At 40.4% G+C, this 26,495-nt stretch overlaps 2 protein-coding genes across 2 annotated transcripts in view; both read right to left on the bottom strand.

The window, feature by feature from the left end:
* Positions 1-25,593, bottom strand: part of LOC102965577 (UDP-glucuronosyltransferase 3A1) — a 28,329-nt gene extending 2,736 nt beyond the window's left edge. Inside the window, exons 1-6 of the mRNA XM_042996530.1 lie at positions 25,428-25,593; positions 22,688-22,789; positions 7,980-8,094; positions 5,128-5,659; positions 2,434-2,665; positions 648-867 (exon numbers count right to left, since the gene is read on the bottom strand). Coding sequence (XP_042852464.1) covers positions 648-867; positions 2,434-2,665; positions 5,128-5,659; positions 7,980-8,094; positions 22,688-22,789; positions 25,428-25,593 — 1,367 coding nt within the window. The remainder of the gene's footprint in view (positions 1-647; positions 868-2,433; positions 2,666-5,127; positions 5,660-7,979; positions 8,095-22,687; positions 22,790-25,427) is intronic.
* On the bottom strand, positions 8,760-9,876 carry LOC102952333 (high mobility group protein B1). Its single transcript, XM_042996539.1, has one exon. The coding sequence runs from the start codon at positions 9,778-9,780 to the stop codon at positions 9,133-9,135; it is 648 nt and encodes a 215-aa protein (XP_042852473.1). The 5' UTR covers positions 9,781-9,876; the 3' UTR covers positions 8,760-9,132.
* Positions 25,594-26,495: the final 902 nt, after the last annotated feature.

The raw sequence follows: 26,495 nt of genomic DNA, 5'->3' as shown, positions 1-26,495 counted from the left end.
GGAGCACAGGGGAAAACAAGAGACACACTTGGCCCTACAGAGGAGCTTCCTCTTTACTTTCTAGTGTGGGGGACACAAAATAAATTGAAACAGAAAGAAATGGGGTAGTTACTGATCCTGAGAACTGTTAAGGAAAAATGAATTATGACTGAAGAGGGTGAGAGAGGAGTGCATTTAGGACTGTCAGACAAAGACCACCTCTCTGAGGAGAGGACATTGGAGATGAGCCTGACTGCCATGAAGAAGTCAGTCCTTCAAGACAGGAGAGGAGAAGGAAGGATGTTTTAGGAGGCAGCACTGACAAAGGGCCTGAGACAGGAAACGGTGTAGTATACTGGTGGACACAAAGTCAACCTCCTGCCTCACTTGGAATTCTACTATAAGCAGTCCATAAACATAAGACCTCTCAGAGGTCCTGTGTAAGTAGGACAGTGTCCTTTAAACCCTAAGGTGCAAATTATTCTCAACATCTAACCTAAATTTTCTACTCTTGCTTCCAGAGAAAACAGGTCAGCTGTTAGCATCACATACATATTATTCCATGTCTTGGAAGTTTCAGCTTTTATTGCAAAAAGAGCCACACGGTGCTCTTTGTGTTTCATGTCTTCATTCAGCCTAAGTGACCACAAGCCCAGAGAGTTCCATACCTCTTGTCTTCTATGACTTGTTTCATCTTCACAGCCAAGGTCTCTTCCTTTATCTGCTTTAATGGGATAGAGACACCAAACTTTTTGGCTTCTACTCGGACCAGGTTTTCTGTCTGGTCTCCAAACAGGGGAATCCCCACCATGGGCACGCCATGTTGGATGGCCTCCATGATGCTATTCATTCCACCATGGGTGACAAAAAGACGGATGCGTGGGTGAGCTGTTTCAAATAAGAAAGAGAGCACAATATTTCAGAATGAATATTTTCAGAATGAAAAGCTTGAGAAAGCCAGGGCAAGCAGGAAGGGCAGAAGAATATACCAAGAGAATTTCAAGGTCTGTTGGAGCCATTTGAAGATATTTTGCTTACGATGTATCCAAGTGCATGTACTAACATACAAGCCTTGCCCTTGTACAGAAATTCTTTGCCCTGGACAGAACCCACCTAAGACTCAGAACCCAGGAAACTCTCTAGACAATAATGCTAAGCAAGACATATATCCCCTTCTGTCCGTCCATCCATACATCCATCCATACATCCATCCATACATACATACATACATCCATCCATCCATACATACATACATACATACATCTTTCTATCAGCTCAATGCCTCCCTTTGCTTCTCTCATCTGTTTTTTTCATTGTGACTCTGTCTCTGTCTCTCTCTTGATCTTGAGTGCTCTTTTCTCACCTGTCAACTTATTTCCCTCTTCTCTGAATTCCTGACACATTCGTTGACATCATAATCTATTTGGCAATTGTAAAATTGACACTGTATGCATTGTCTCTTCAAACACATGAGTAGCCCCTTGAAACCAGAGACTAGATTCTACACTTGAGTATTTCCATCTCTAGCATTTCTAGCCCACCTTATTTAGAGCTAAATAAGATTACTATTGAAAATAAAAGTTTATCTCAGTTTATGTCACCCAACTTGAATGTACATCAGAATTTCCTTATCTCTTCTTTGAAAAGAGGATCATGTGCCTTGCTCCAGGCTTAAATAATTAAATTTGAGAAGTTGAGCTGGGAATCTATTCCTTCAATTTTCCAGGGTATTTTGAGTCATTATCTTGGTCATGAGCCTCTGATCCAGTCAGTGGTTATGGAAGTAAGGGGTCTGAAAGAAAGACCACAGGGCACAGAGAAAAACTACTGGAGGTGGGGGTGGGGGGAGGTGAGGGAACTCTCTGGTACCAGAGACAAAATGGACCAAATAACCAGCTATGGTACTTCTTGGCACTTCTTGTTCATCTTGGCACTCAGGTATTTTGGCACATCCTAAAGACACTATTGGTATTAATGTTATGAAGGTATGAATTGCTCACACTTCAATAGCTAAGAAAGATGTGGGGGAGGGTGGTATATGATATATGTAAGTGCACGTGGAAGAACAGGTACTCATGAAGCCACTAAATACAAGGGCAACATCCCTCTGGTATGTGTTCTCTAGAATCCGTAGGTTCTTTTGGATTGTGTTTGGGTGACCCTGTGTAAAACCTAATGCAGTAGGACAAGGTGACCTTGATGTCTACCAATGTCTCACCTGGGATAGAAAGAATGAAGGAGAGATGGCTATTTGGGCACCTGATCTCATTGGGAGTAGGGCCTGATTCCCCAAAAACTCCAGCTGGCCATTCCATTCCTGCTTCTTGGACACTTACCTTTAGGTATCAGCAGCTCCTTCTAGAGCAAGTGGGATTACCCAACTAGAGGTCAGAGCCCGATATGCTCTAAAAATATGTAAATGAGACAGGTGAAGCAGACTTGGGCAGTTCTTACCCAGGAGGTCATTCTGAGGAAGCCAGTCCACGATTTTCACATTTGCTGCCAATTTGACGTCTTTGGGCCAGTGAGATGGCTTATACTTCCATATGACTCCTTGAGAGAGATGAGCAAAGGCACTGTTCATCTCCCTGAGAAGTTCCTGGGATTGAAAGGTGCTCACCATGGAGCCCAGGGCCACAAGGACAAAACCAGAGTCTCCAAACTTAGCAATAAAATTCTCAAATTCCTGGAGAGAGTTCAGAAAAGAAACGGACGTGAAAAATGTTGTTCATGAAAACCTAGACATCCATGAAATGAAAGCCATTCATTTACTGAACACACCTTCCTGCCATTCCTAGAGCTCATAGCCCCTGGGGCAGCTCAACACCCTCTGCATGATGCTCATCCCCATTGTGTCGGAATATCTTTCTTCTTTAAAAGCTTGATTTTGTGTCAGGGCCATCCTAGACCCACTGCTCATCATAGGTGAAAGGAGACATGGTCACTTGAGAATTTCCTAAGGCCACCGGAAAATGGTAGTGTAAGAACAAACACTAGTGGGGTGTCAGCGTCTAGCAGAGGGAGCTGCAACGTCTGAGGCTAGATTGCAGAAACTGGGAGAAGGCCTGTAGCATAAGAAGAAGTGGAAGAAATGGAGGAAGGCTCCTGATCACTGGCTCAATGCACCATGTAGAGTGCTTTGCTCTGATACTTTGTGATATTCTTATTAACGGATCTTTGTAATTAATCTCTTACCTCGGTGGCTCACCCACATGACTACAAATTATATCTACATAAGAAGACACTTAAAAAGTGGTAATGCCCAGACCTAAACCTGAACTGGGCAGCTTGCTTTTTAAAGTCCTCAGGCAATTCTTAAGGAAGGCTGTGACTTAATGATGTAATCTGGGCTTAACACAGTTTTGTCAACTCTTGCTTCAAGTGTTTCTTCAGACTCTGACTCTGGACTTCTGCAGCCCCCTTTCCTCAGCTTCTAGATCCTCATTCCTGGATTTATTCCATCTAGCATAACGTTGCCTGGTTTACCATTCAAAGGACCACTTTGACAACAGCTTTGTCATTCTTTCTAATTACAAAAGCCACGTAAGTCCATTATCTAAAAACTGGAAAATATAGAGAAACATTTTTGAAAAAACTTCTGCTATCTCACAGACACTATAACCCTTACTCCCCTTATGCTCTTGCTTAACAACTCCCTCCCCCTACCCTATAACCAAGACCCACCCTCCTATCAAGTAAAGTCTCCTGCAATCTGGCCTGGCTATATTTACACAACTGAGAATTCTGATCCAGTCTAGCTAGAGTCACCAAGGGAACCCAGAGTCATGCCTATCTTACTTTTGCTTTAACACTTTGAGCTACTTGTTCTCTCCAGCTGGAACACCTTCCTCCCTAGCTCCATCCCTAAAAAACCCTACCACCAACTCAAAGCCCATCTAGTCCATGGATCATTCCCCAACTCTCCCTGCTCACTGAGTACAAGGTCAGTAGAGGAAGCATAGACACTTGGGTACCTGGAAGACCCAGGTCACATCAGGGCTTTCCCCAGCTCTGCAGTGAATGGTAGTGGGAAAGTCACTTACACACCACCTAAGTTTCTGTCTTCTCTGTTATAAAAATGGAGATCATCATACTTCCTTCCAGGTGGCAAGATATTATTATATAAGATAAATTGCATAAAATGGCAACACAGTGCTGATAGGCAAAAGGAAGCCAACTCAGCTCCCTCCCATTTAATAGCTTCTATTGCAGAAAAATAAATAAGTAAAAAAAAAATAAGAATAAATAAAAACTTCTATGGCAGAAGAGCATCCGGGTGGTGCAGTTGCTTAAGCGTCTGACTCTTGATTTTGGCTCAGGTCATGATCTCATGGTTCTTGAGTTCGAGCCCCGCTTTGGGGTTTGTGCTCACAGTGTAGACCCTGCTTGGGATTCCTACCCCTACCCTGCTCATGATCATTTTCTCTCTCTCTCTCACTCTCTCTCTCTCTCTTATAAATAAGCATTAAAAAAAACCCTTCTATTGCAGTAGTCTGAGTTTATGGATTCAAACCAACTTAGCAGTTTTCACAATTTACAACGCCCAGGCCTAACCCCAGATCAATCAAATCAGAAGATGGGCTGAGGATGCTGGAGATGATGTCTGCAGTTCTTACCACCCAGTCCTACCTTGGTTACACACTCATAGTGTTGTGCATTTCATTGAGAATAACGCATCTCTTTTAACAATTCTCCCATTTAATGGATTCTTGCCACGTAGCTACTATACACATGATCATGCAAAACGCACATGAAAATATCAACTTCTTAAAAGGCTTATGCCAGGGTGCCTGGCTGGCTCATTTGGAAGAGCATGCTCTTCTTGACCTCAGGGTGCTGAGTTCAAGCCCCATGCTGTATGTAGAGATAGTAAAATTAAACTAAAATAAAGAGCTTATCCTACCAAGGCCAGGACTAAAGAGGACACTCAGTGTACCATTTAAGGAGGCCCTCAATCTCAGGGTTGTGCAAGTCCTAACACTATCGTTGCATGGCGCTAAAAATGAGTACTCCCTTAAAAAGCATGTCCTAGGCGCCTTACTTGCCTCACCCTACTTCCTTCCCAGGATTCCACTGGCAGGGCAGTCACCAACTCTGTGCTGAAGACCTCTGCATGAAGCCCACATGGGGAGCTACAGTTTCACTTACTTGTGGTACTGGTGTTACAGGTCCGGCCATTAAACCTCCAACATACACAGTGTTGGGAAGCAGGGGCCTAGCAAATTCAAGGGCAAAGTCAGAGTTAACAAACCACAGCTCTGCTTTCTTCAGAAGATGAGACAAAACTGGCCTAGAGCCTTCCGGGAAATGTTCCTTGATGGTATTGTCATATGCAGACTGGATTTGTCTTTGCTTCATGGTGAAATCAAAGAACATCAGAAAATTCTTCACTCGGCCCCAGAAGTCCATGTGGTCCGTTAGCAAAGAATCCAATACTGGCACATAAGACAGAGGGTTTGGTAGTCCAAAATCTATAGCACCAAACGAGGAAGAGAGAATGGACACAAATGGTTTTCCAAGCTTTTCAGCAACCAGGAAAGGACAGTAGTCAAAATTTTCAACTATCACTAGGTCAAAGTTCTCATTCTTTAAGGAATCCATGATATCACTTCTCCTTAGAAAATGGCTGCACTGAAGCCCTACTTGTTCCATAAATTTTAAGAATTTTCCAAATGTGTATCTATAAGAAAGAGAAAAACGGTAAACATTCATTGGATGTGTTAATTCCACAATACATAAAAGAATCTTGGGCTACAAATAAATATCCCAGATAAGCAAGACCACACATAGCAGCAGCCCACCTATTCCACCACTGCCCATTAGTACCATCATCTCAGGCACTCTGAGCAGATGTTCTGCTCTTGAGAGGGTTCCCTTCCTCCCCTCCTCTTCTCTCCCTCATCTAAATCTCAAGCACTCTCTGTTCCAGTTTATTTAAAAAACACATAGAGATGCCTGGGTGGGTCAGTAGTTGAGCCTCAGACTCTGGCTCAATTCATGATCTCAGGGTGCTTGATTTTCAGCCCCACATCAGGCTTGCTGCTGTCATTGCAGAGCTTGCTTCAGATCCTCTGTCCCCCTCTCACTCTGCCTTTCCCCCACTCATGTTCTCTTTCAATATCTTGAAATCCATTTGGCACAACTGAATTGTGTTATCTGAAAACTAATTGCCATTGGTGGACCTTCTGGTCTAGGAACTTTCTCTGACCATGCAAATTTCACATATCTCTTTCTATTTGATAAACTCTGTAATATTCTCATAAACTTTCTTTTACCTGATGATTACTCAAACAGTGGAAGTCACTTGATGACACAGTTCCATAAATATTGACCATATAGGCTATTTTTAAAAATCATTGTATAATCTGAATGTGAGAGATCACCTCACACAAGGGATCATTTTATCATATAGAACCCAAAACACAGCAAAAATGGGAATTCCACATTTCTATGCCTAAAATTTAAGCAATGCAAGAAAAGAAAAGGAAAGCCTGATTAATAATAAACATATTATTGGCTTGTCTACTTCAGTGTAGGTTGAGGTGTCCAGAGAAGATAATGACAACGAGTACAAACATGTAATTAATACTTTTCCCATGGGAATATTCCAGGAGCTAATCTCCTTAAAATGCTTTCCGATAACTGCCTATATAGAATATGATTGTTTACTTCCTGCTTGAATAATCTACAGGGAAATAGATAATGATGTCCATCTGTACTTTAAGGTATCAGAGTTAACAGGTGCAAGAGCTCAAGACATCCTGCTGGCTACATGCAGGACCAAGAGAATCAACACCCTGGCATCCCTTTAAGCGTACTGTACCAGTGCATCCCACATGGAGAAGGTCCAGAGGTAGGGAACTTTTTAGCAATATACAGAACTCTTCCTGACATTTAGAATTAACGTCAAGTTACACAATGGAAGTGACTGGCTAAAATCCTCTGCTATGCATTTTTTGAAGATTTCACATAGCAAAGGAATGATAACCAGATATTGTAGATACTTACAATAGTGCTGTAAAAATTTCCATATATAGCTCATTAAGCATGCTTAAAATTAAGCTAATAAATAGAAAAAAATGTTTAAGAATCCCTGGTTACCCATGCCTGTTTACAAAAATATTAAATGAATAGAAAAGAGACAAAGCCTATACTTAATATAACTAACAGCACAAGATAATATAGATTAAGTGTCAAATGAATAGATTAGATCAGTTCTAGACAGGAAGGACTGTGGTCTCCCAATTGAGGGAGGAAAAAAGACTTTATGAGAAAAGTCAAATGTAAGCAAGACCTACACTAGTAAGTAGAATTTTCAGATAGAAAGAAGGCAAGGCCACTATAATTAGTTAGGAATGGATGTTTGTCTTTCCACATTAATGTCTAAGATTAAGCAGTTATGTGCTTCTTTCCATTCAGATGAAACAAAGGACTCATGTCTTATTTTGCACGAGGTTCATTGCATTTTTAAAAGGACCTTACATGGCCAAAAATAAAATTAAATAAATAAATAAATAAATAAATAAATAAATAAATAGACTTTACATAGCCAGATGTTCAACTACTACAAAACCAGTGTTCATAATTCTTCCCTCCAATACTAGAATATGTGTGAAGAAAAGGAGGAAAAGTAAGTGGCTCTCATTTCCCTATCAACAGTGAGAGGCTGAGGTACCTGTGCTTTTGTGGTGGGGAGGTTATAAACAAAGATTGTAAGAGAGGTGTTGAAAGGAAGTCCCAGAAAGATCAACCTCTACTTGCTACAGAAATCCATTCATGGAAGAGGCACAGTACAGAGCAAAGAAGAATCTCGAGTGACTGCACTGGATGAATTGGTGTAAATACTTGTTTCCCTAACCATCCACTCATCGTCTATTCCTTCATCCATCCACCCATCCGTCCATCCCTGTCTTACGTCTACAGGCCAAGCATCCAGGCATCCATCCATTCATTTGTATTGCTAAAATAGTGACTCTTTGGTTCAAAGACATAACAATTACCTGCCACCCAAAGCTTCTTCGATAAAAAAATCAAAATTATTCTTCAATCCTTTGTTATAGTCTTCAGGTGGAAGCCAAGGGATAACTTGGTATGATATCTCCTTCTCTTTAAAATCTAGAAAACACCCATGGGTTAAAAATGTGAGATATGCCACAAACCATGGATTAACATTAGCATGATAATATCATCATGTGTTTGCTTAAATAATTCTATATTTATAGAATGTTTGCCTTTTGATATATTTTTGTATGGTTTGGTTGCATTCTCATTCATTTAATCTTATAAAATGATTAACATCTATGGAGAATCTTACACTGATTGAGGAGTGCTTTTCAATTTAAAGTTATAGAAGCTTCCATTTAAAGCCTCCATAAGGCATAGCTATTTGTCCTATTTTACAGGTCAGAAAACAAAGTGAATTGAAGTTAAGACAATTTGTCAAGGTTGCACACATAGGAAGTACAGTCTTTGTATTTCAGTACAGGTCTGTTTGATTCCAGAGCCTCTGCTCCTTCTGTTTTAGAAAAACTCATTTTCATTATTTAGAGTGATAAATCCAAATAGTTTTTTGATTCAGTAAAAAGTACTAAAAAGCTTCTATAAAATACTAGACCGCTGTACCTCTACTTACCAACATGGTTTCTCCCATATACCCATGTGTAATAAAAAGTCTGAGTCCACTTTTTTTTTTTAATAAAAAAAATTGTATTTACTTAGAAGCATTCAGAATGTCAACAAAACAGCTGCAACTTTTTTTTTTTTTTTGCAATTACAGAGTGGTATTCAGTTAACAGAACAACAATTATTTCGTATAAGCTGCATCAGAGACAACTGAAGATGAAAAAACTACCATCCCCATATATAACTAATTTGTGCTGTGCACCAACAAGAACCTGCTTTAAATTTCCATGCCAATTTACAACCCCCATACTGTACCAGGCAAGGTTAGTGGCTATTGGAAATACCACCGGGACAGGGCTATCTAAAGACACATTCGGTAGTGTGTTAACTATACAAAAAAAGACACTGTACAGTTTAAAAACAAATCTTACACAGCCTTACATTTCAATTTTTTTCTTTAAAAGGAGTGAGTTGTGTACAGGGGGGTTAAATGCTTTATAGACAAGAAAAAAAAACTGCGCTAGAACCAACTTATTCATCATCATCATCTTCTTCTTCTTCTTCATCTTCTTCATCTTCCTCCTCTTCCTCATCCTCTTCATCTTCCTCATCCTCCTCCTCTTCCTTCTTTTTCTTGCTTTTTTCAGCCTTGACGACTCCCTTTTTTGCCGCGTCAGGCTTTCCTTTAGCTCGGTATGCAGCAATATCCTTTTCATATTTTTCCTTCAGCTTCGCAGCCTTCTTCTCATAAGGCTGCTTGTCATCTGCAGCGGTGTTATTCCACATCTCTCCCAGTTTCTTTGCAACATCACCAATGGACAGGCCAGGATGTTCTCCTTTGATTTTTGGGCGATACTCAGAACAAAACAAGAAAAAGGCCGAAGGAGGCCTCTTGGGTGCATTGGGATCCTTGAACTTCTTTTTTGTTTCCCCTTTAGGGGGGATATAAGTTTTCATTTCTCTTTCATAACGGGCCTTGTCCGCCTTTGCCATGTCTTCAAACTTTCCTTTCTCTTTAGCAGACATGGTCTTCCACCTCTCTGAGCACTTCTTAGAAAACTCTGAGAAGTTGACTGAAGCATCTGGGTGCTTCTTCTTGTGCTCCTCTCGGCAAGTTTGCACAAAGAATGCATATGATGACATTTTGCCTCTCGGCTTCTTAGGATCTCCTTTGCCCATGTTTAATTATTTTCCTCCGCGAGGCACAGAGTCGCCCAGTGCCCGTCTGGCTCTCACTTGCCCCGGCGCTGTCTCTATGGAGCTCAATGTACTGCAATGGCTCCTGAGTCCACTTTTGATGTTTGACTGCTGACAGTTTTCAAGCCCTATCTCCCATGCCCTCTTTTATGCTTCTTCACCTGGGCAAACTAGTAAGAGAGTCAGCATGTTCCCTCTCTTGACCCTAGTGGGAGTTTCAAACCATGCAAGGAAGGCCAATGAGGGGGAACCCTCAACACATCCCAACTCTCTACTCACAATAAAAACTCAAACTAGTCATCCCTTCCAGCCTCTAGAAAGCCATATTTCAGATTTGCTTAGGAGCCTGCCCTACTCTTCCAAAAAAACATGCCTTACTATTTGAGAAATAAAAATTTCATACTCTCTTATGTATGTGAGCTTTCATCAGTCATAACATTCAAACAAACTGTGTGTAAACCAGGGATACATTAGTGCATAGTCCTACACACTAAAACTAACAAGCCCAATCTTAGTGAAATTACTGCTATCCAAGTATGTACTGGCAAATAAGTAACACTTTGGTTTGCGAGCATAATTTGTTCTGGAAACATGTTTGTAATCCAAAGCACTTGTATATCAAAGCAAATGTCAAGAACCATTGTCTCAGTTGTGATCACGTGATGTTCTGCATCACGTAATACTCATATTGCAAGACACTGCTCATTTATCAAGTCAAATTTTATTAGAAATGTTTGCTTTTCTTGTGGCATGCTTACAGAACAATTACTCGCAATACAAGGTTTCACTGTATTTTGCAATCATACTTTTGGCTAATATGTTCTGTTCAGTATCTATGTCAACAGGTTTTCAATGTCAGTTTGCCTTCACCTTGGAAGGGACACAGTAGACCTTTAACTAGTTGTCCATAGGGTATTTCAATGGTCCTACCATTGGCCACAATCTTTTTTTAAATTTATTTTTTAATTTAATTTTTTAACTTATTTATTTTTGAGACACACAGACAGAGAAGGAGTGTGGAAGGAGCAGCGAGAGAGGGAGACCCAGAATCTGAAGCAGGCTCTAGGCTCTGAACTGTCAGCATAGAGCCAGACGTTGGGCTTGAACTCAGAAACTGCGAAATCATGACTTCAGCCAAAGTCAGCGCTTAACCGACAGAGCCACCCAGGCGCCCCTGGCCACAATCTTTATTGGCAAGATCTTAACCACATCCAACTTTCCCCAGGAGCACAGGTAGGACATTATATTGACAATATCCTGCCCTGAATAGATTCATTTGACATACTCATCAGGATTGAGAAACATTCTCAAAGGAATTCACATAAAGGGATGGGCCATTACCTCATATAAGTCTCAAGGCCTAGGATCTCAGTTAAATTCCTGGGAATTATTTGATAAGATTTCCTGGGAATTATTTGATAAGCTAAGGCCTCCTGATCGATGACACTATGAAACAAAAAGCGATGACTCACAACAGCACAATATCTCAACAAGTCCAACATCTCTTAAGCCTTTGTGCAATCTGGAGACAATAGATTTCTGATTTATACATTTTCCTTAAATCTATTTATGCTTGTTTTTGAAAATCAGCCCATTTTGAGTAAGGGCAATATCATAAAGATCTAGAATCTGTCCAAATTGCAATACAACAGGCACTGCCATTAGTGACCCCCATATTTGCCTTCATTATAAAGGCTTTGGCAACCTCTTCCCATTCTTCCTGGAGTTGGCTAGACCACTTGGATAGCAGTATTAATCTCTACTTGCTGCTGTAATAAATTACTATAAACCTAGTTGCTTAAAACAAAACAAATGTATTATCTTATAGTTCTGGAGATCAGAAGTACAAAATGGGTCTCCCTAGGACAAAAGTATGGTGTGGGAAGGCCAGGAATTCCTTTGGGAGGCTCGAAAGGACAATCCATTTTCTGGTCTTTTCCATCTTTTAGTGGTTGTCTTCATTCCTTGATTCATGGCCTCCTTTCAGCTGGCAATGACATCATCCATTACCTGCCTTTCCCTTCTATCATCACATTTCCTACTCTTACTCTCTTATCATCTCCTCTTTTTTTAGAAGGACTCCTATAATAATATAGAGCCCAAATGGATAATCCAAGATAATCTCCCCATCTCAAAATCCTTATATCAATCACATCTGCAAAGTCTCCTTGCCATGTAAGGTAGCATATTCACTGGTTCAAAAGAGTAGAGCATATCTTTGGGTGGGGGCATCATCTTCTACCACCATGTTCTGCTCTCTGGACATCAAACCCCCATGTAAATATCACATAAAAATTACATTCACCACACCCAACAGTCCAACAAGTCTCAATCCTTCACATCATCAATTCATAGTTCAAAATCTCATCTAAATATCATTAGCTCAAATGTCTCAACTTATATTATCCAAATAATTCAGTCAAGTGTGGGTGGGACAGTCTGGATATGATCCATCCAAAAGCAAAGTTTCTCTATCTGTGGACCTATGAAATTAGGAAACAAGTTTATCTGCTCCCAAGGAATATTAAGATGCCAGTTGTAGACATTATCATTCAAAATAGAAGAAAATGACAGGAAAATATGAATCTCTGGACCTAAGAAATGTTGATATCTAACTGGGAAGACAATGTTAAGTTTTAAAACTGTAAATAATCTGCTGTGAATTAGAATTCAGCCCTGTAAACTAGAAGTTCTACCCTCTGGGTTCACTGCCTCAAACTCAAGAGTTTTCATTTGTTCGTCATGAAAGGTAGCACAAGTTTTCAGCTGAATAGTTTATGGGCATGTTTCTTAATTTGGGGGAATTCAGTGGGCTTCTTTCAAGTCACTCTTTCTCTGTCCTTTTCAATCCAAACTGTCAGTGTTTATCCCGGTATAAAATTCTCAAGTACCTTCTGGATCTTCTGGTTATGTCATGGAATTCACTCCTCTGAACAGGAGGTCCTCCACAGATCTTTAAAAATAATTCCATCTCCACTATTGGTGTCAGTCAATGTGGCTGAAGAGACCCACTGAATCACACACCTAATATTTAAAGAGCTTTGCTAGACTAAATATCATGACCTATTTAGAGAAAATAGGAAGAGATTATCCGGCCACACTTTCTCTTTCCTCACATTCAATCCCCTAATTTTAGAATCTTTTGCAATCTGGATAGGGTGAGAGTTTCCAAAATCATGAAGTCCTCATTCCTTTATGCTTAATAGTTCTTCCTTCAATTTATCTCTTTCCTTTCACATTTTATTATAAGAAGCAAGACATCCTTAACATTTATATTTTTACCAGAAGTGTGTTTATGGTGATTTACATGTTGTCTAAGACAATGTAGATTTTCTCTACCATGCTCCTCTCTTCCTTCTTCACCCTCATTAGCAGAGTTTTTACCTTTGTTAATAAGATACAATTGACATATAACATTACATTATATTCAGGTGCAAGACTTAATGATTTGTTGTTTGTATAGATTGCCAAAGGGTTCTAACATCCACATTTCTACCAATAGTATGTTCAAGACATACTTGCTGCTGTATGTTCTACCAATAGTATGTTCTACCAATAGTATGTTCAAGACAATCTGGACTTATTCTATCATACTTCTTAATATTTTTCCAGCCTGTATTGGTAACCCAATTATAATGCCAGATATTGGTTGGAGCAGCAGCACATGCGAATATTGAAGATCTTTGCTTTTTAGTGCTTGTAATTTCATTTCTTTATTAAAGTAGTAAATAAACTAACAAGATGGGGAAATATGTCCAAAGAAGGAGTTAATAAACGGTTCAAATGTTACAATACAGGAGGAGTTAAGATGGCATAGACATAAGGAGATCCTGGGCTCTCCTTGTCCTTCAAACACAGCTGTATTGAGGTCAGACCCTAGGGGAGGCAAGACTCCCTTACAACAAATTCCTCCTTCCCATTCCCCTCCCAACCCCCGCATGAGGCACAAGCTTATTTACTGGGGCAAACTGACTCTGAACCAACACAATGGGCCTCTCCACCAGAAGACCAGCAAAGGCAGCACCTCACATGCACCAAGTGTACTGAAAATCAAGTGCTTCAAAATGACACCTGCAGTTCTGGTGATACTAGGACCAGGCTTAATTTTTTTTTTCTTTTTTCACTTTTTTTTTTCTTCCTTCTTTGTTTTGGAGTCAGGCTTGCAGTTTCTTCTTAGTTTGTTAGTTTTCTTTTTTTTCATTTCCTTTTTTCTCTCTGTTTTTTGTTGTTTTGTTGTTGTTTGTTGTTTGTTTGTTTTTCTTTTTGGATCAGACTTTTTTTTTTCCTTTCTTTCTTTCTTTTTCTTTAGAATCAGGCTTATAGTTTTTTGATCATTTGGTTTTTTTCACTCCTTTTCCTTTTCTCTTTTTTTGGAATCAGGCTTTTTTCCTTCTATTTTTCCAGGTTCATATTAACAAACTAATCAAAGCACACCAAGTAAAAGGTCCAAACAGTCACCACTGCAAGCAAGGAGGACCTCTGCGGAGGACCGGCCAGTGGGAAGGAGCAGCCAAATTTCAATAGCAGAGTGCACAGTGTACACCAGAGATACTTCCTGAAGTGCCAGACACTGGACACTGTATAACCCCCTTTTTTGAAGTTTTTTTTTTAACATTTATCCATCTTTGAGAGACAGAGAGAGACAGAGCATGAGCGGGGAAGAGGCAGAGAGGGAGACACACAGAATCCGAAGCAGGCTCCAGGCTCCGAGCTGTCAGCACAGAGCATGACTCAGGGCTCGAACTCACGAATGGTAAGATCATGACCTGAGCCAAAGTCGGACGCTCAACCGACTAAGCCACCCAGGTGCCCCTATGACCCTTTTTGAATAGAGCATTATTCTCAGGTGCAGTAAACATAACAAGCTTTGAAAACATGCAGAACACAGAAACTTAGCCAAAATGACAACACAGAGGAATCCTCCCCAAAAGAAAGGTCAAGAAGAAATCACAGCCTGGGACTTGCTCAAAACAGATATAAGCAATATATCTGATCAAGAATTGAGAACAGCAGTCATAAGATTACAAGTTGGGCTTGAAGAAAGCATAGAAGACACTAGAATAACCCTTGCTTCAGAGATAAAAGACTTAAAAACTAGCCAGGCTGAAATTTAAAAATACTATAAGTGAGATGCAAAATCTAGTGGATGCAGTCACGATGAGGATTGAAGACATGGAGGAAAGAATAGGTGACAGAATATAAAACTATGGAACATAATGAAGCTGAAACAAAGAGGGAAGGAAAACCATTAGATCGCAAGGGGAAACTTAGGAATCTTAGTGATTCTGTATAATGAAATAATATCCATACCACAGTACTCCCAGAAGAGAAGGAAAGAGGGCGAGAAGGTTTATTTGAACAAATTTTAGCTGAGAACTTCCCTAATCTGGGGAAGGAAACAGGTATTCAAGTCCAAGAGGCACACAGACTCCCCGCAAAATAAACAAAAACAGGTCAACACCATGACATATCCTAGTGAAACTTGCAAAATACAAAGATAAAGAGAGAATTCTGAAAGCAACTAGGGACAAAAGGTCCTTAACCAAAAAGGATAGACACATAAGGTTAGCAGCAGACCTGTCCACTGAAAGGGAGGCCAGAAGGGAGGGGCAGGAAATATTCACTGTGCTGAATGGGAAAAATGTGCAGCCAAAAAATTCATTATCCATAACAGTTGTCATTAAGAAAAGAAGAAGAAATAAAGAATTTCCCAGGCAAACAAAAACTAAAGGAGTTCATGACCAACTAACCCAGGCCTGCAAGAAACTTTAAGGGGGACTCTTTTGAGTGGAGAAAAAAAAAAGGCCAAAGCAATAAAGACTACAAAGGACCAGATAACATTGCCAGAAACACCAACTCTACCGGTAAATAATGGCACTAAATTCATATCTTTCAATAATTACTTTGAGTGTAAAAGGACTAAGTACTCCAATAAAATGACATAAGGTATCAGAATGGATAAAAAAATAAGATCCATCTATCTGCGCCTAAGACAGACTCATTTTAGAGCTAAAGACACCTGCAGATGAAAATGAAGGGGTAGAGGACAATCTATTATGATAACGGATGTCAAAAGAAAGCCAGAGTAGCCATACTTGTGTCAGACAAATTTTATTTTAAAACAAAGACTGTAACAAAAGATGATGTAGGATATTGTATCATAATTAAGGGGTCTAGCCATTCAAGAAGATCTAATAATTGTAAATATTTATACCACCAACTGGAAGCACCCAAATATATAAATCAATACATTAATAACAAACATAAAGAAACTTATTGATAATAATACAGTAATAGTAGGGCACTTTAACACCACACTTACAACAATGAACAGACCTTCAAATCAGAAAATCAACGAGGAAACAATGACTTTGAATGAAACACTGGACTGGAAGTACTTATATCTGGACAATTCTTAGATATATTAACAGATACAGTCAGAACATTTCATCCTAAACCAGCACAATACACATTCTTCTCGAGTGCACGTGGAATAGTCTCCAAAATAGATCATATACTAGGTCACAAATCAGCCCTCAATAGGTACAAAAAATCAAGAGCATACCATGCATATTTTCAGATCATAATGCTATGAAACTTAAAGTCAACCACAAGAAACAATTTGGAAAGCCCCCAAATACATGGAAGGTAAAGAACATCCTACTAAAACTGAATGGGTTAACCAGGAAATTAAAGAAGAAATTATTTTTTTCTTTTTTTTTTTTTTTTAATTTTTTTCCCAACGTTTTTTATTTATTTTTGGGACAGAGAGAGACAGAGCATGAACGGGGGAGGTGCAGAGAGAGAGGGAGACACAGAATCGGAAGTAGGCTCCAGGCTCCGAGCCATCAGCGCAGAGCCTGACGCGGGGCTCGAACTCACGGACCGCGAGATCGTGACCTGGCTGAAGTCGGACGCTTAACCGACTGCGCCACCCAGGCGCCCCATTTTTTTCTTTTTTTAATGTTTATTTATTGTTCAGAGAGACAGAATATGGGGAGGGTGGGGCAGACACAGAGAGGCAGACACAAAATTCAAATCAGGTTCCAGGCTCTGAGTTATCAGCACAGAGCCTGATGCAGGGCTCGAACCCATGAACTGCAAGATCATGACCTGAGCTGAAGTCAGACACTTAACCAACTGAGCCACCCAGGTGTTCCAAAGAAGAAATTAAAAAATACATGGAAGCAAATTAAAATGAACACACGACAGTTCGAACCCTTTGGGATGCAGCAAAGGCAGTCCTAAGAGGAAAGTATATTGTAATTCAGGCCTCTCTCAAGAAGCAAGAAAGGTCCCAAATACACAACCTAACCTTACACCTAAAGGAGCTAGACAAGGAACAGCAAATAAAGCCTAAAGCCAGCAGAAGAAGGGACGTAATAAAAATTAGAACAGAACTAAATGATATAGAGACAAACAAAAACAAACACACAAAAAAACCACAGTAGAATGGATTATAGAAACTAAGAGCTCATTCTTTGAAAGAATAAACAAAATTGATAAACCCGTAGCCTGACCTATCAAAAAGAAAAGAGAAATGATCCAAGTAGATAAAATTCATGAATGAAAGAGGAGAGATCACAACCAACACAACAATAATAAAACAATTATAAGAGAATACTATAAAAATTATATGCCAACAAATTGGGCAATCTGGAAGAAATGGACAATTCCTAGAAATGCACAAACTACAGAAATTGAAACAGAAAGAAATAGAAAATTTTAATAGGCCCATAACAAGCAAAGGAATTGAATTAGTAATCAAAAATCTTCCAACAAACAAGAGTCCTGGGCCACATGGCTTCCCAGGGGGATTCTACCAGACATTTAAGGAAGAGCCAATGTCTATTCCCCTTACATTGTTCCAAAAATTATAATGGAAGGAAAGGTTTCAAACTCATTCTATGAAGTCAGCATTACCTTGATCCCAAAACCAAAGACTCTACTAAGAAGGAGAATTATAGGCCAAAATCCCTGATGAAACTGGATTCAAAAATTCTCGACAAGATACTTGCAAATCAAATTCAACAGTGCACTAAAAGAGTTATTCACCATGATTAACTGGGATTTATTCTTGGACTGCAGACGTGGTGCAATATACACAATATGATCCTCTCAATAGATGCAGAAAAAGCATTTGACAAAATACAACATTCATTCTTGATAAAAAACCCTCAACAAAGTAGGGATAGATGGAACATACCTCAACATACAGGCCATATATGAAAGATCCACAGCTAATATCATCCTCATTGGGGAGAAAATGAAAGCCTTTCCCTTATAGTCAGGAACAAGGCAAGGATGCCCCCTTTCACCATTACTATTTAACATAGTACTAGAAGTCTTAGCCTCAGCAGTCAGACAACAAAAAGAAATAAAGGGCATACAAATAGAGCAAGGAAGAAGTCAAACTTTCACTATTTGCAGATGACATGATACGCTATGTAGAAAACCTGAAAGACTCTACCAAAAAATTGCTAAAACTAATGCATGAATTCAGCAAAGTTGCAGGATATTAAATCAACCTGCAGAAATCTGTTGCATTTGTATACACCAATAATGAAGCAGCAGAAAGAGAAATCAGGGAATCAAACCCATTAAAAATTGCACCAAAAACAATAAGATACCTGGGAATAAATCTAACTAAAGAGGTAAAAGATCTGTACTCTAAAAACTATAAAGACTTATAAAAGATATTGCAAAGGACACAACAAAATGTAAAAGCATTCCATCCTCATGGATTGGAAGCACAAATATTGCTAAAATGTCTACGCTACCCAAAGCAATCTACACATTGATTGCAATCCCTATCAAACTACCACCAGCATTCTTCACAGAGCTAGATCAAACAATCCTAAACTTTGTATGGAACTATACAAGACCCCAAATAGGCAAAGCAATCCTGAAAAGGAAAAAACAAAACTGGAGACATCATGATTCTGCATTTCAAGCTATATTACAAAGCGGTAGTCATCAAGACGGTATGGTACTGGCACAAAAACAGACACAATTGTACAACTATGTAGTCAACTCATCTTTGACAAAACAAGAAAGAATATCCAATGGAAAAAAAAGTCTCTTCAACAAATGATTTATGGTTAGGTAAGGGAAATGAATGCAAAAATGAACTATTGGGACTTCATGATAAAAGTTTCTGCCCAGCAAAGGAAACAATCAACAAAACTAAAAGGCAGCCTACAGAATGGGAGAAGATATTTGCAAACAACATATATGATAAGGGGTTAGAATCTAAAATCTTTAAGGAACATACCAAACTCAAAACCCCAAACCCAAACAACCCAGTTAATAAATGGGCAGAAGACATAAATAGACACTTTTCCAAAGAAGACATCCAGATAGCTAACAGACACATGAAAAGATGCTCAACATCATTCATCATCAGGGAAAGAAATACGCATCAAAACCACAATGAGATACCACCTCACACCTGTCAGAAGACCTAAAACTAACAACACAGGAAACAACAGCTGTTGGGGAGGATGCAGAGAAAAGGGAACTCTCTTGCACGGCCGGTAGGAATGCAAACTGGTGCAGCCACTCTGAAGAACAGCATGGAGGTTCCTCAAAGAATGAAAAACAGAACTACCCTATGATCCAGCAATTGCACTGTTAGACATTTACCTAAAGGATACAAAAATACTGATTCAAAGGCATACATGCACCCTGATGTTGATAGCAGCATTATCAACAATAGCCAAACTATGGAGAGAGCCCAAATGTGTGTGTGTGTGTGTGTGTGTGTGTGTGTGTGTGTGTATATATATATATATATATATATATATATATAAGAATATTATTCAGCCATCAAAAAGAATGAAATCATACCATTTGCAACATCATGGATGCAGCTAGAATGTATTATGGTAAGCAAAATAAGTCAATCAGAGAAAGACAAATACCATACGATTTCACTCATATGTGGAATTTAAGTACGAATACAGATTAACATATGGGAGGTGGGGGGAAGAGAAGAAAGGGAAACAAACCACAGGAGAGACTTTTAACGACAGAGAATCAACTAGGGTTGATGGAGGGAGGTGGGTGGGAGATGGGTGATGGGTATACTAAAGAGGGAATTTGTGATGAGCACTGGGTGTTGTATATAAGTGATAAATCACTGAATTCTACTTCTGAAACCAATATTTCACTGTATATTAACTGACTAAACTTTAAATTAAAAAAAGAAAAAAAGAAAATAAATTCCTAAAGCAAAGGCAGTTATTGTGACCTGAAGGTCACAAAAGAAGAAGCATTCCACACAGCCCTCCACCAATACATCACATGCACAAATAACACTGGGTGTGTTATTTCCTAAGGTCGGGAAGACAGACAAGTCTACACACAGGCCAAAAAGCACCTCTGGATGATTCAATTTGAAAAAATTCTAAGAACTTTTCCTCCAAAAGTTTATCCCCACATTTGCTTTCCAAACACTCTGTTAAACATTTACTTTGGATCAAAGATCAGGCTTCAGTTTAAATGATGGTGTAAATGTGAAAATATCTATCCCAGTGCTAGTCACATAGCATTTCCTAAGTAAATGTTTACTTTCAAAAGAAGCCCTCCAAATAAACCCCCCCTCAAAAAAACACAAATGTTACATTACACTGAAACGGGAAGCAGGTCAGAAATAACACCCCAATCATGTGTTTTCCCTATTTGCAGATGTTTAGTAGAGCTCTATTCCTGAAGTAAAGAATGAATATGCTGTTTCAAAGCCTCAGAAATGCTCGTGATTGGGGCATATTGAAAGAAACTCTACTCTAGACTCTTTCTTTTTTTTTTTTTTTATTTAAAAAAATTTTTTTAATGTTTACTTATTTTTAACAGAGAGAGATACAGAGTATGAGTTGGGGAGGGGCAGAGAGAGAGGGAGACACAGAATCCGAAGCAGTCTCCAGGCTTTGAGCTGTCAGCACAGAGCCTGACTCGGGGCTCGAACTCACAGACGGCGAGATCATGACTTGAGCCGAAGTTGGGCACTCAACCAAATGAGCCATCCAGGCTCCCCTAGACGCTTGCTAATTAAGTTTTATTTTATTTGAGAGAGAGAGAGAACCAGTGGGGGACGGGCAGAACCATAGGGAGACACAACCCGAAGCAGGGTCTGTGCTAACAGCAGCAAGCCCAATGCAGGACTCAAACTCACAAACCAGAAGATCATGACATGAGCCAAAATCAGATGCATAACCGACTGAGCCATCCAGGTGCCCCTGCTGAAATTATTTTTTAATCAATCTGAAATTCTAATTTAACATAACTTCATTTAAATTTTAATTAAATTTAATTGCAATTTTCAAAATCAAGATTAACTACACTGACAAATTATCATCAACAAACTACAGCTCTTTATTCATGTCTGTCATCAAGGCAGATACAAAGAGATATGTATATAAATAATATTCACTGAAGAATGAAGAACCTAATCTAGAAAGTGATTTAAATGACCTTAAGTAGGCACTCAAAGACATATTTCTACAGCAGCTTTCACGACAGCATTATTCACAATATCCAAAAGGGGGAAACAGTGCAAATGTCCATTGACAGATGATGACTGGATTAACAAAATGTGGTATGTACTTACAATGCAACATTATTCAGCCTTAAAAAGGAAAGAGATTGTGATCCATACAACAACATGAATGAGTCTTAAAGACATGATACAAAGTGAAATGAGCCAGACACAAAAAAACATATACTGTATATTTCTATTTAAATGAAATACCTAGAATAGCCAAATTTTTCGAGAAGTAAGGCACAGTAGTGGTTACCAAGGGCTTCAGGCAAAGGGTATTTGGCAGTTACTATATAATCAGTACAGAGTTCCTGTTTGTGATGATGAAAATGTTCTACAGTGATGGTTGCACAACAATGTGAATGTACTTAAAGTCACTAAACTGTCCAAAACAAAATGTTTGGTGATCAATTTTATGCTGTGCATATTTTACCACAATAAATATCTTAGAAGAAATTTTCACAGTAAAAAAAATTTGTTTTTAATAAAATCTAAACAACAACAAAGGCTGATCACCTTCAAAATTTTATAATTTCTCAGAATTTTATTCCTCAAAGATGCTGATTAAAATTGAATCTTTTTTAAATCAAAGCCTGAGAAAACTACAGATAGAGCAATCCAGAGCTTAAAGTCCTAAAGCCACCCAACACTATTATTAGCCTGCCATATGACCTTGGGCAATTCATTTCAGTTCTCTGGGTTGCTGATGTCTTGTCTGTCAACAGAGAAGAGTTGATAAGATTTCCTTGCTCATTTTGACTGACATTCATTGGATTCGATGATTCAGTTAAGAACATCCAACATCATTATCCACAAACTCATGGGCAGTCATTGACTTTTCAAGAAAACAAAATCATCTCAATTATGGGATCTGATCTCACCTGCCTAAATAAGGGGCTTCCTGAGAGACCTTTCTGAAATTTCAGTTATCATAGGAAGAAAAGTAATCTCTGATATAAAAAAAAAAAAAAGAATGATCCTTTCCTATTAGAAATCTTATATATGGATGAACACTTCTGTTCACATATTTTCAAGCTATGTTATGAAGTGCCATTTACCAAAATAACCTGTAATAATATGTGGACTGTTGGTTGGGATGAAGGTAAGGGAGGAAAATATGAGACTACAGAGTGTGGAGTGCTGGTAGACATAGCCAGCAAGTTTTACAACACCTTACTTAAATGCACGCGCGCGCACACACACACACACACACACACACACACTTTTCATTGTTTGGGTCCACTTAGATTTTAAAAACACTTTTCTGAGCCCATTTATGCAAAAGCATTGTTGCTTCACTTTACACTTTGCATAGAGCATAAGGAATCAAGGATTAGTGGGAAAAGATACCTGATATGAATGAATTCCCTCTCTGGTGAAGCATGGTGACATTATGACCATGATCTTGAAGAATCTGAGACACCCGGTCCAGCAGCAGATGATGGCTCCCACCTAGGAACAATTCACAACTGCATCTTTGTAATCATGAGAATAGAGTGCCTGAAGTTGATGGGGTGATAGAGCCAAGACATGAGAGATAGAGAACAGAAAGATGACGGTGAGTAGAGGAAGATCAGCTTCATCAGTCACGCTGCCCATCTCCATCTGGGTAAGGCACAGCCACTCACCCTGAGCCTACTTGCCCAAACCCTTGACCTTGGCAAACCTCCCTCTGATTCTTTTGTGTGACTCTGGTCACAAAAGTGACCAAACATCAGTGTGATGAGCCTCTCTGTGCTTAGGCTTTAAGGAGTTCCTGATTCTAAGCACATGCTGATTCTAGCCAGGCCTTATGGACACTTGGTGCCCTACAGAAATAACTGTACTGATGCAAAGTTTGGCACAGTGCTATATATGAGTGTGAAGGACTCCTAGCGGAAAATTAATCAGAGCATTTCTGGAATCCTTCTCTCTGGAAGTTTAGGCTAATGTGAGGGCCAAAACATGGGAACTTAACATCAGTCCAGGAAAAAGCCACTGGAGCAAAGGAGAGAGAGACACCACTTACAGCCAAAATTCTTCAGATTCAAATATATTTGGCAGGAGGCTTCTCAGTTGGGGTCTGCATTTTGCTGAATATCAAATTAAGGCATTCAGAATAATTGTGGACCCTTCCAGTGGAACTGCAGGATCCTGTATGCATGAGAGACTGAGACACCACCCATCCTAGAAATATCCTGGGATCCCAAGGAAACAGAGTATGACCCCCTGGGGAGGTACAGTTTCTATCACATCAAGTTGTATCTAAAACCATATGCTACCAGGGGCCATTTTTATGGAATCTATGAGTCTCAGCAATAGTCAAAGCCAGACCACACGGGAAGGAATAGAATTTGCCCAAGCTGGGAACTGGGGGTTGTTTGGAAGATGAAGGTCCCATGATGATTGGGTCAGCTCACATGGATGTGAAACCACAGTAATAAAAAAGTTTAAAAAAGAACTACAGCAATAGTGTGCATCTAGTTTCTTATACTCTAGTTTTTAATAGCTATACTTGTGTTGCCCTGAGGTAACACAAATTACATAAAACATGAACCCTACCCCCTCAGACTCCCTGCTCTGACTCTACCTTTAACCCATGCAGGAAATGGATTCTGGAGAGAAGGCTTCCTGCACCTGCACAGGCAGCCATTCCTAAAGGTCTTGGTGAGCACAGTGCATTCTGGAACAGAGGCAGGGCTTCAGTGCCTCCAAACCACACCTTCCTCCCCACCTCACAGAGTCCAGAGGACATGTACTTACAAGAAGCGAGGGAGTGCTTTTGTGTCACTGCTACTAACAATCAGAAAGAAAACTAAATGAATAAAAAAGGAATTCAAATGCAGTTACAGGGTTTCTTAAAGAGTGATTTTTAAAACTACCCACTAAAAGTGCATGAGATTGGAAGCTGTGAAAAGGCTGCTCCTGGGCTGAGAGAGCGGAGTAAATTCCTGCTGTGTGCCTTTAAGGAGGTCCAGCGTGCTCTGGCAAAGGTGCCCGACCCTTAAGTTTCTTGTTCAGGAAAACACTGTGGGGCTAAATGAGATGATTCAGCGTCCTTCCAGCTCTAAGATCCCCCGATTCCCAGTGACCTATACAGTCAAGTGACCTAAAAGAGCCCCCTGTGAGTTGAAATACAATGTTGGGGAAGCTCCATCCTAGGATGACCCTTCATCCTGGTATGATTTTCCTTTTCATCTGCTAGTCCCTTTGGTGCAAAAGTAAAGGAGATAAAACTGAGGCCACAAAATGCAAAATTAACAGTCCCTCAAGTCCTTCAAACACTTCCAGCCCCACGGGTGAAAAGGAGTGGGCACTGGAGAGACCTGAACGCCCAGGGTCCAGTCCCCAACCCTGGCCAGTTCTCTAGATTTTCTCTGGATGAAAACACCCTCCTAACTGTTATTGAAATGCCTTCCCTTCTCCAATTGGCTCCCATGCAGCCTCAGAAAATCCGTGCTGCTGTCCCCGTGAGCTCTTCCCTGGGCCTCCAAGAGCCTGCAAATGCTCCCCCCCGCCCCGACCCCGTCTCTGTCGACAATTGCTGCACACCCCTGAGAAGCTTAGGGTGAGCCTCTGAATGTCCAAACCACCCTGGGGAAGACGCTGCCCTGCGTCTCGAGCACAGGGAGGGATCTCAAACCTCTCGCCCCATCCCTGTGCCTTGCAGAGCTAGTCTGAATAGGAAAAGAGAGGAAAGGGTATTCTACTTTCTCCAGAAGTATCTTCTTCACCCCTACATGAGGCAGGGGCTCCTCATGCCCCAACAACCCCCTCCCGCCTCTCCCTCCTGCAGCCTGGGACCCAAGCGCTGCCTGGAAAACCCCACAGAGTGACCCTTTGGCCCAGGGCTATGTGCCTGAGCCTTCACGCAGGTAGAGTCTGGGACGAGCCTGTGTCTGATTCTCCAGCCACGCACTCACCCACCAAAGACAGGGTTAGGATCTTGGCGGCCTCAGAGAGCAGGAACCCGGGCAGAAGGAAGCCAGCTAGCAGCAGCACCCACTGCCCCGCCATGCTCACTCCTGTACCAGCTGCGGAGCCCGGTCCTGTGCCCAGAGCCTGCACCCCGCGCCCCACACAGTAACCTGTGCGCCCTGGGGACACGCACTGCACTGGCAGTCAAGGAGATGCGCTGGCAGGCAGCTTGGGAAGAGGTGAGAGGTGGATCCTGCCTGTCGTCTCTTTCTGTCTGTGACTTCTTGCCCTTCTGCTCCTCCTCCCCGGGTGTTTGCTCCACTGGCTAATATGTCCTCACCCTCCCTAACCTCAGGCATCTGGCAGAAGGAAGGAGGGGTTAGTGAGCTCTCCTTAACCCCTCTCCTTCCATGGAATCACTACACTCTCTGCGGAGAACATACTCTGAACCAGGAATGGCAGGGACTTCAGGAAGTCATTTCCACGATAGTGCCACCCCCAGGTGACTCAGACCCATCGCCATTTTAGAGATTCTTCCACGAATTTTCCCACCTCCTAACTGCACTATTGACCTCATACTGTCATCCCCATGCCCCATTTCCCCAGGTACCTGCTTAAAATCTCTGCGAGTCTTCCAATCTCAAGACACCGCTCCCTGGAAGGGGTTGTGTCTACTCTCTAGAAGTCAATCCCCAAGAGAAGTCCACCTATCATTCCTGGACTGTATTCTGAGGACCTCTTAAGGAGGTCATTTATTTATGAAGACGTGCCAGAGTCCTAACTCTACAAGTCCAAGTCTTTACCTGAAGGTTTGAACCTCTACTGCTGAGACTATAATTCCAATGAGCATCATAAAATAGGACTGGGGATATTTCCACAGTCTCCTCAGGCACAAACAGAAGACATCTTGTCATTCTGACTCTGCAATATTAGCCCTGGGAAGGACAGGGCATGCAAGGGTCAAGGGTAGAAATTTAGAGATTTGTTAAGAGGTGTGGGGGTGGTAATAAGTGTCACGTTCTGGATAGATTCTGACGTTAGAGTTGACAGAATTAGGCCATTGAGGTAGTTTGTAGAAGAGGTGATCGGAGACTAAACAGGAATTGGGTGGGTTATAGCAGAGAAGAAGAGACAGATTAAAGAAATATTCAAGATGAAGTCTTACAGAGCCGGGGTAAATAAGTATATTCCTCAGTCCTCCCATTTGACTATCTTTGAAAAAGGGTTGGTTGCTTGCTTGCTTTCCTTTAAAAAATCTGTT

This window comes from Panthera tigris, chromosome A1 (assembly GCF_018350195.1).
Source record: "Panthera tigris isolate Pti1 chromosome A1, P.tigris_Pti1_mat1.1, whole genome shotgun sequence".
Taxonomy (NCBI): domain Eukaryota; kingdom Metazoa; phylum Chordata; class Mammalia; order Carnivora; family Felidae; genus Panthera; species Panthera tigris.
Note: the sequence above shows the minus strand (reverse complement) of the source record. Positions and strands in the feature narration are given on the sequence as shown.

Coding starts and splice junctions, on each gene's coding strand:
- LOC102952333 (XM_042996539.1), bottom strand. CDS start 9,780: ATGGGCAAAGGAGATCCTAAGAAGCCGAGAGGCAAAATGTCATCATAT.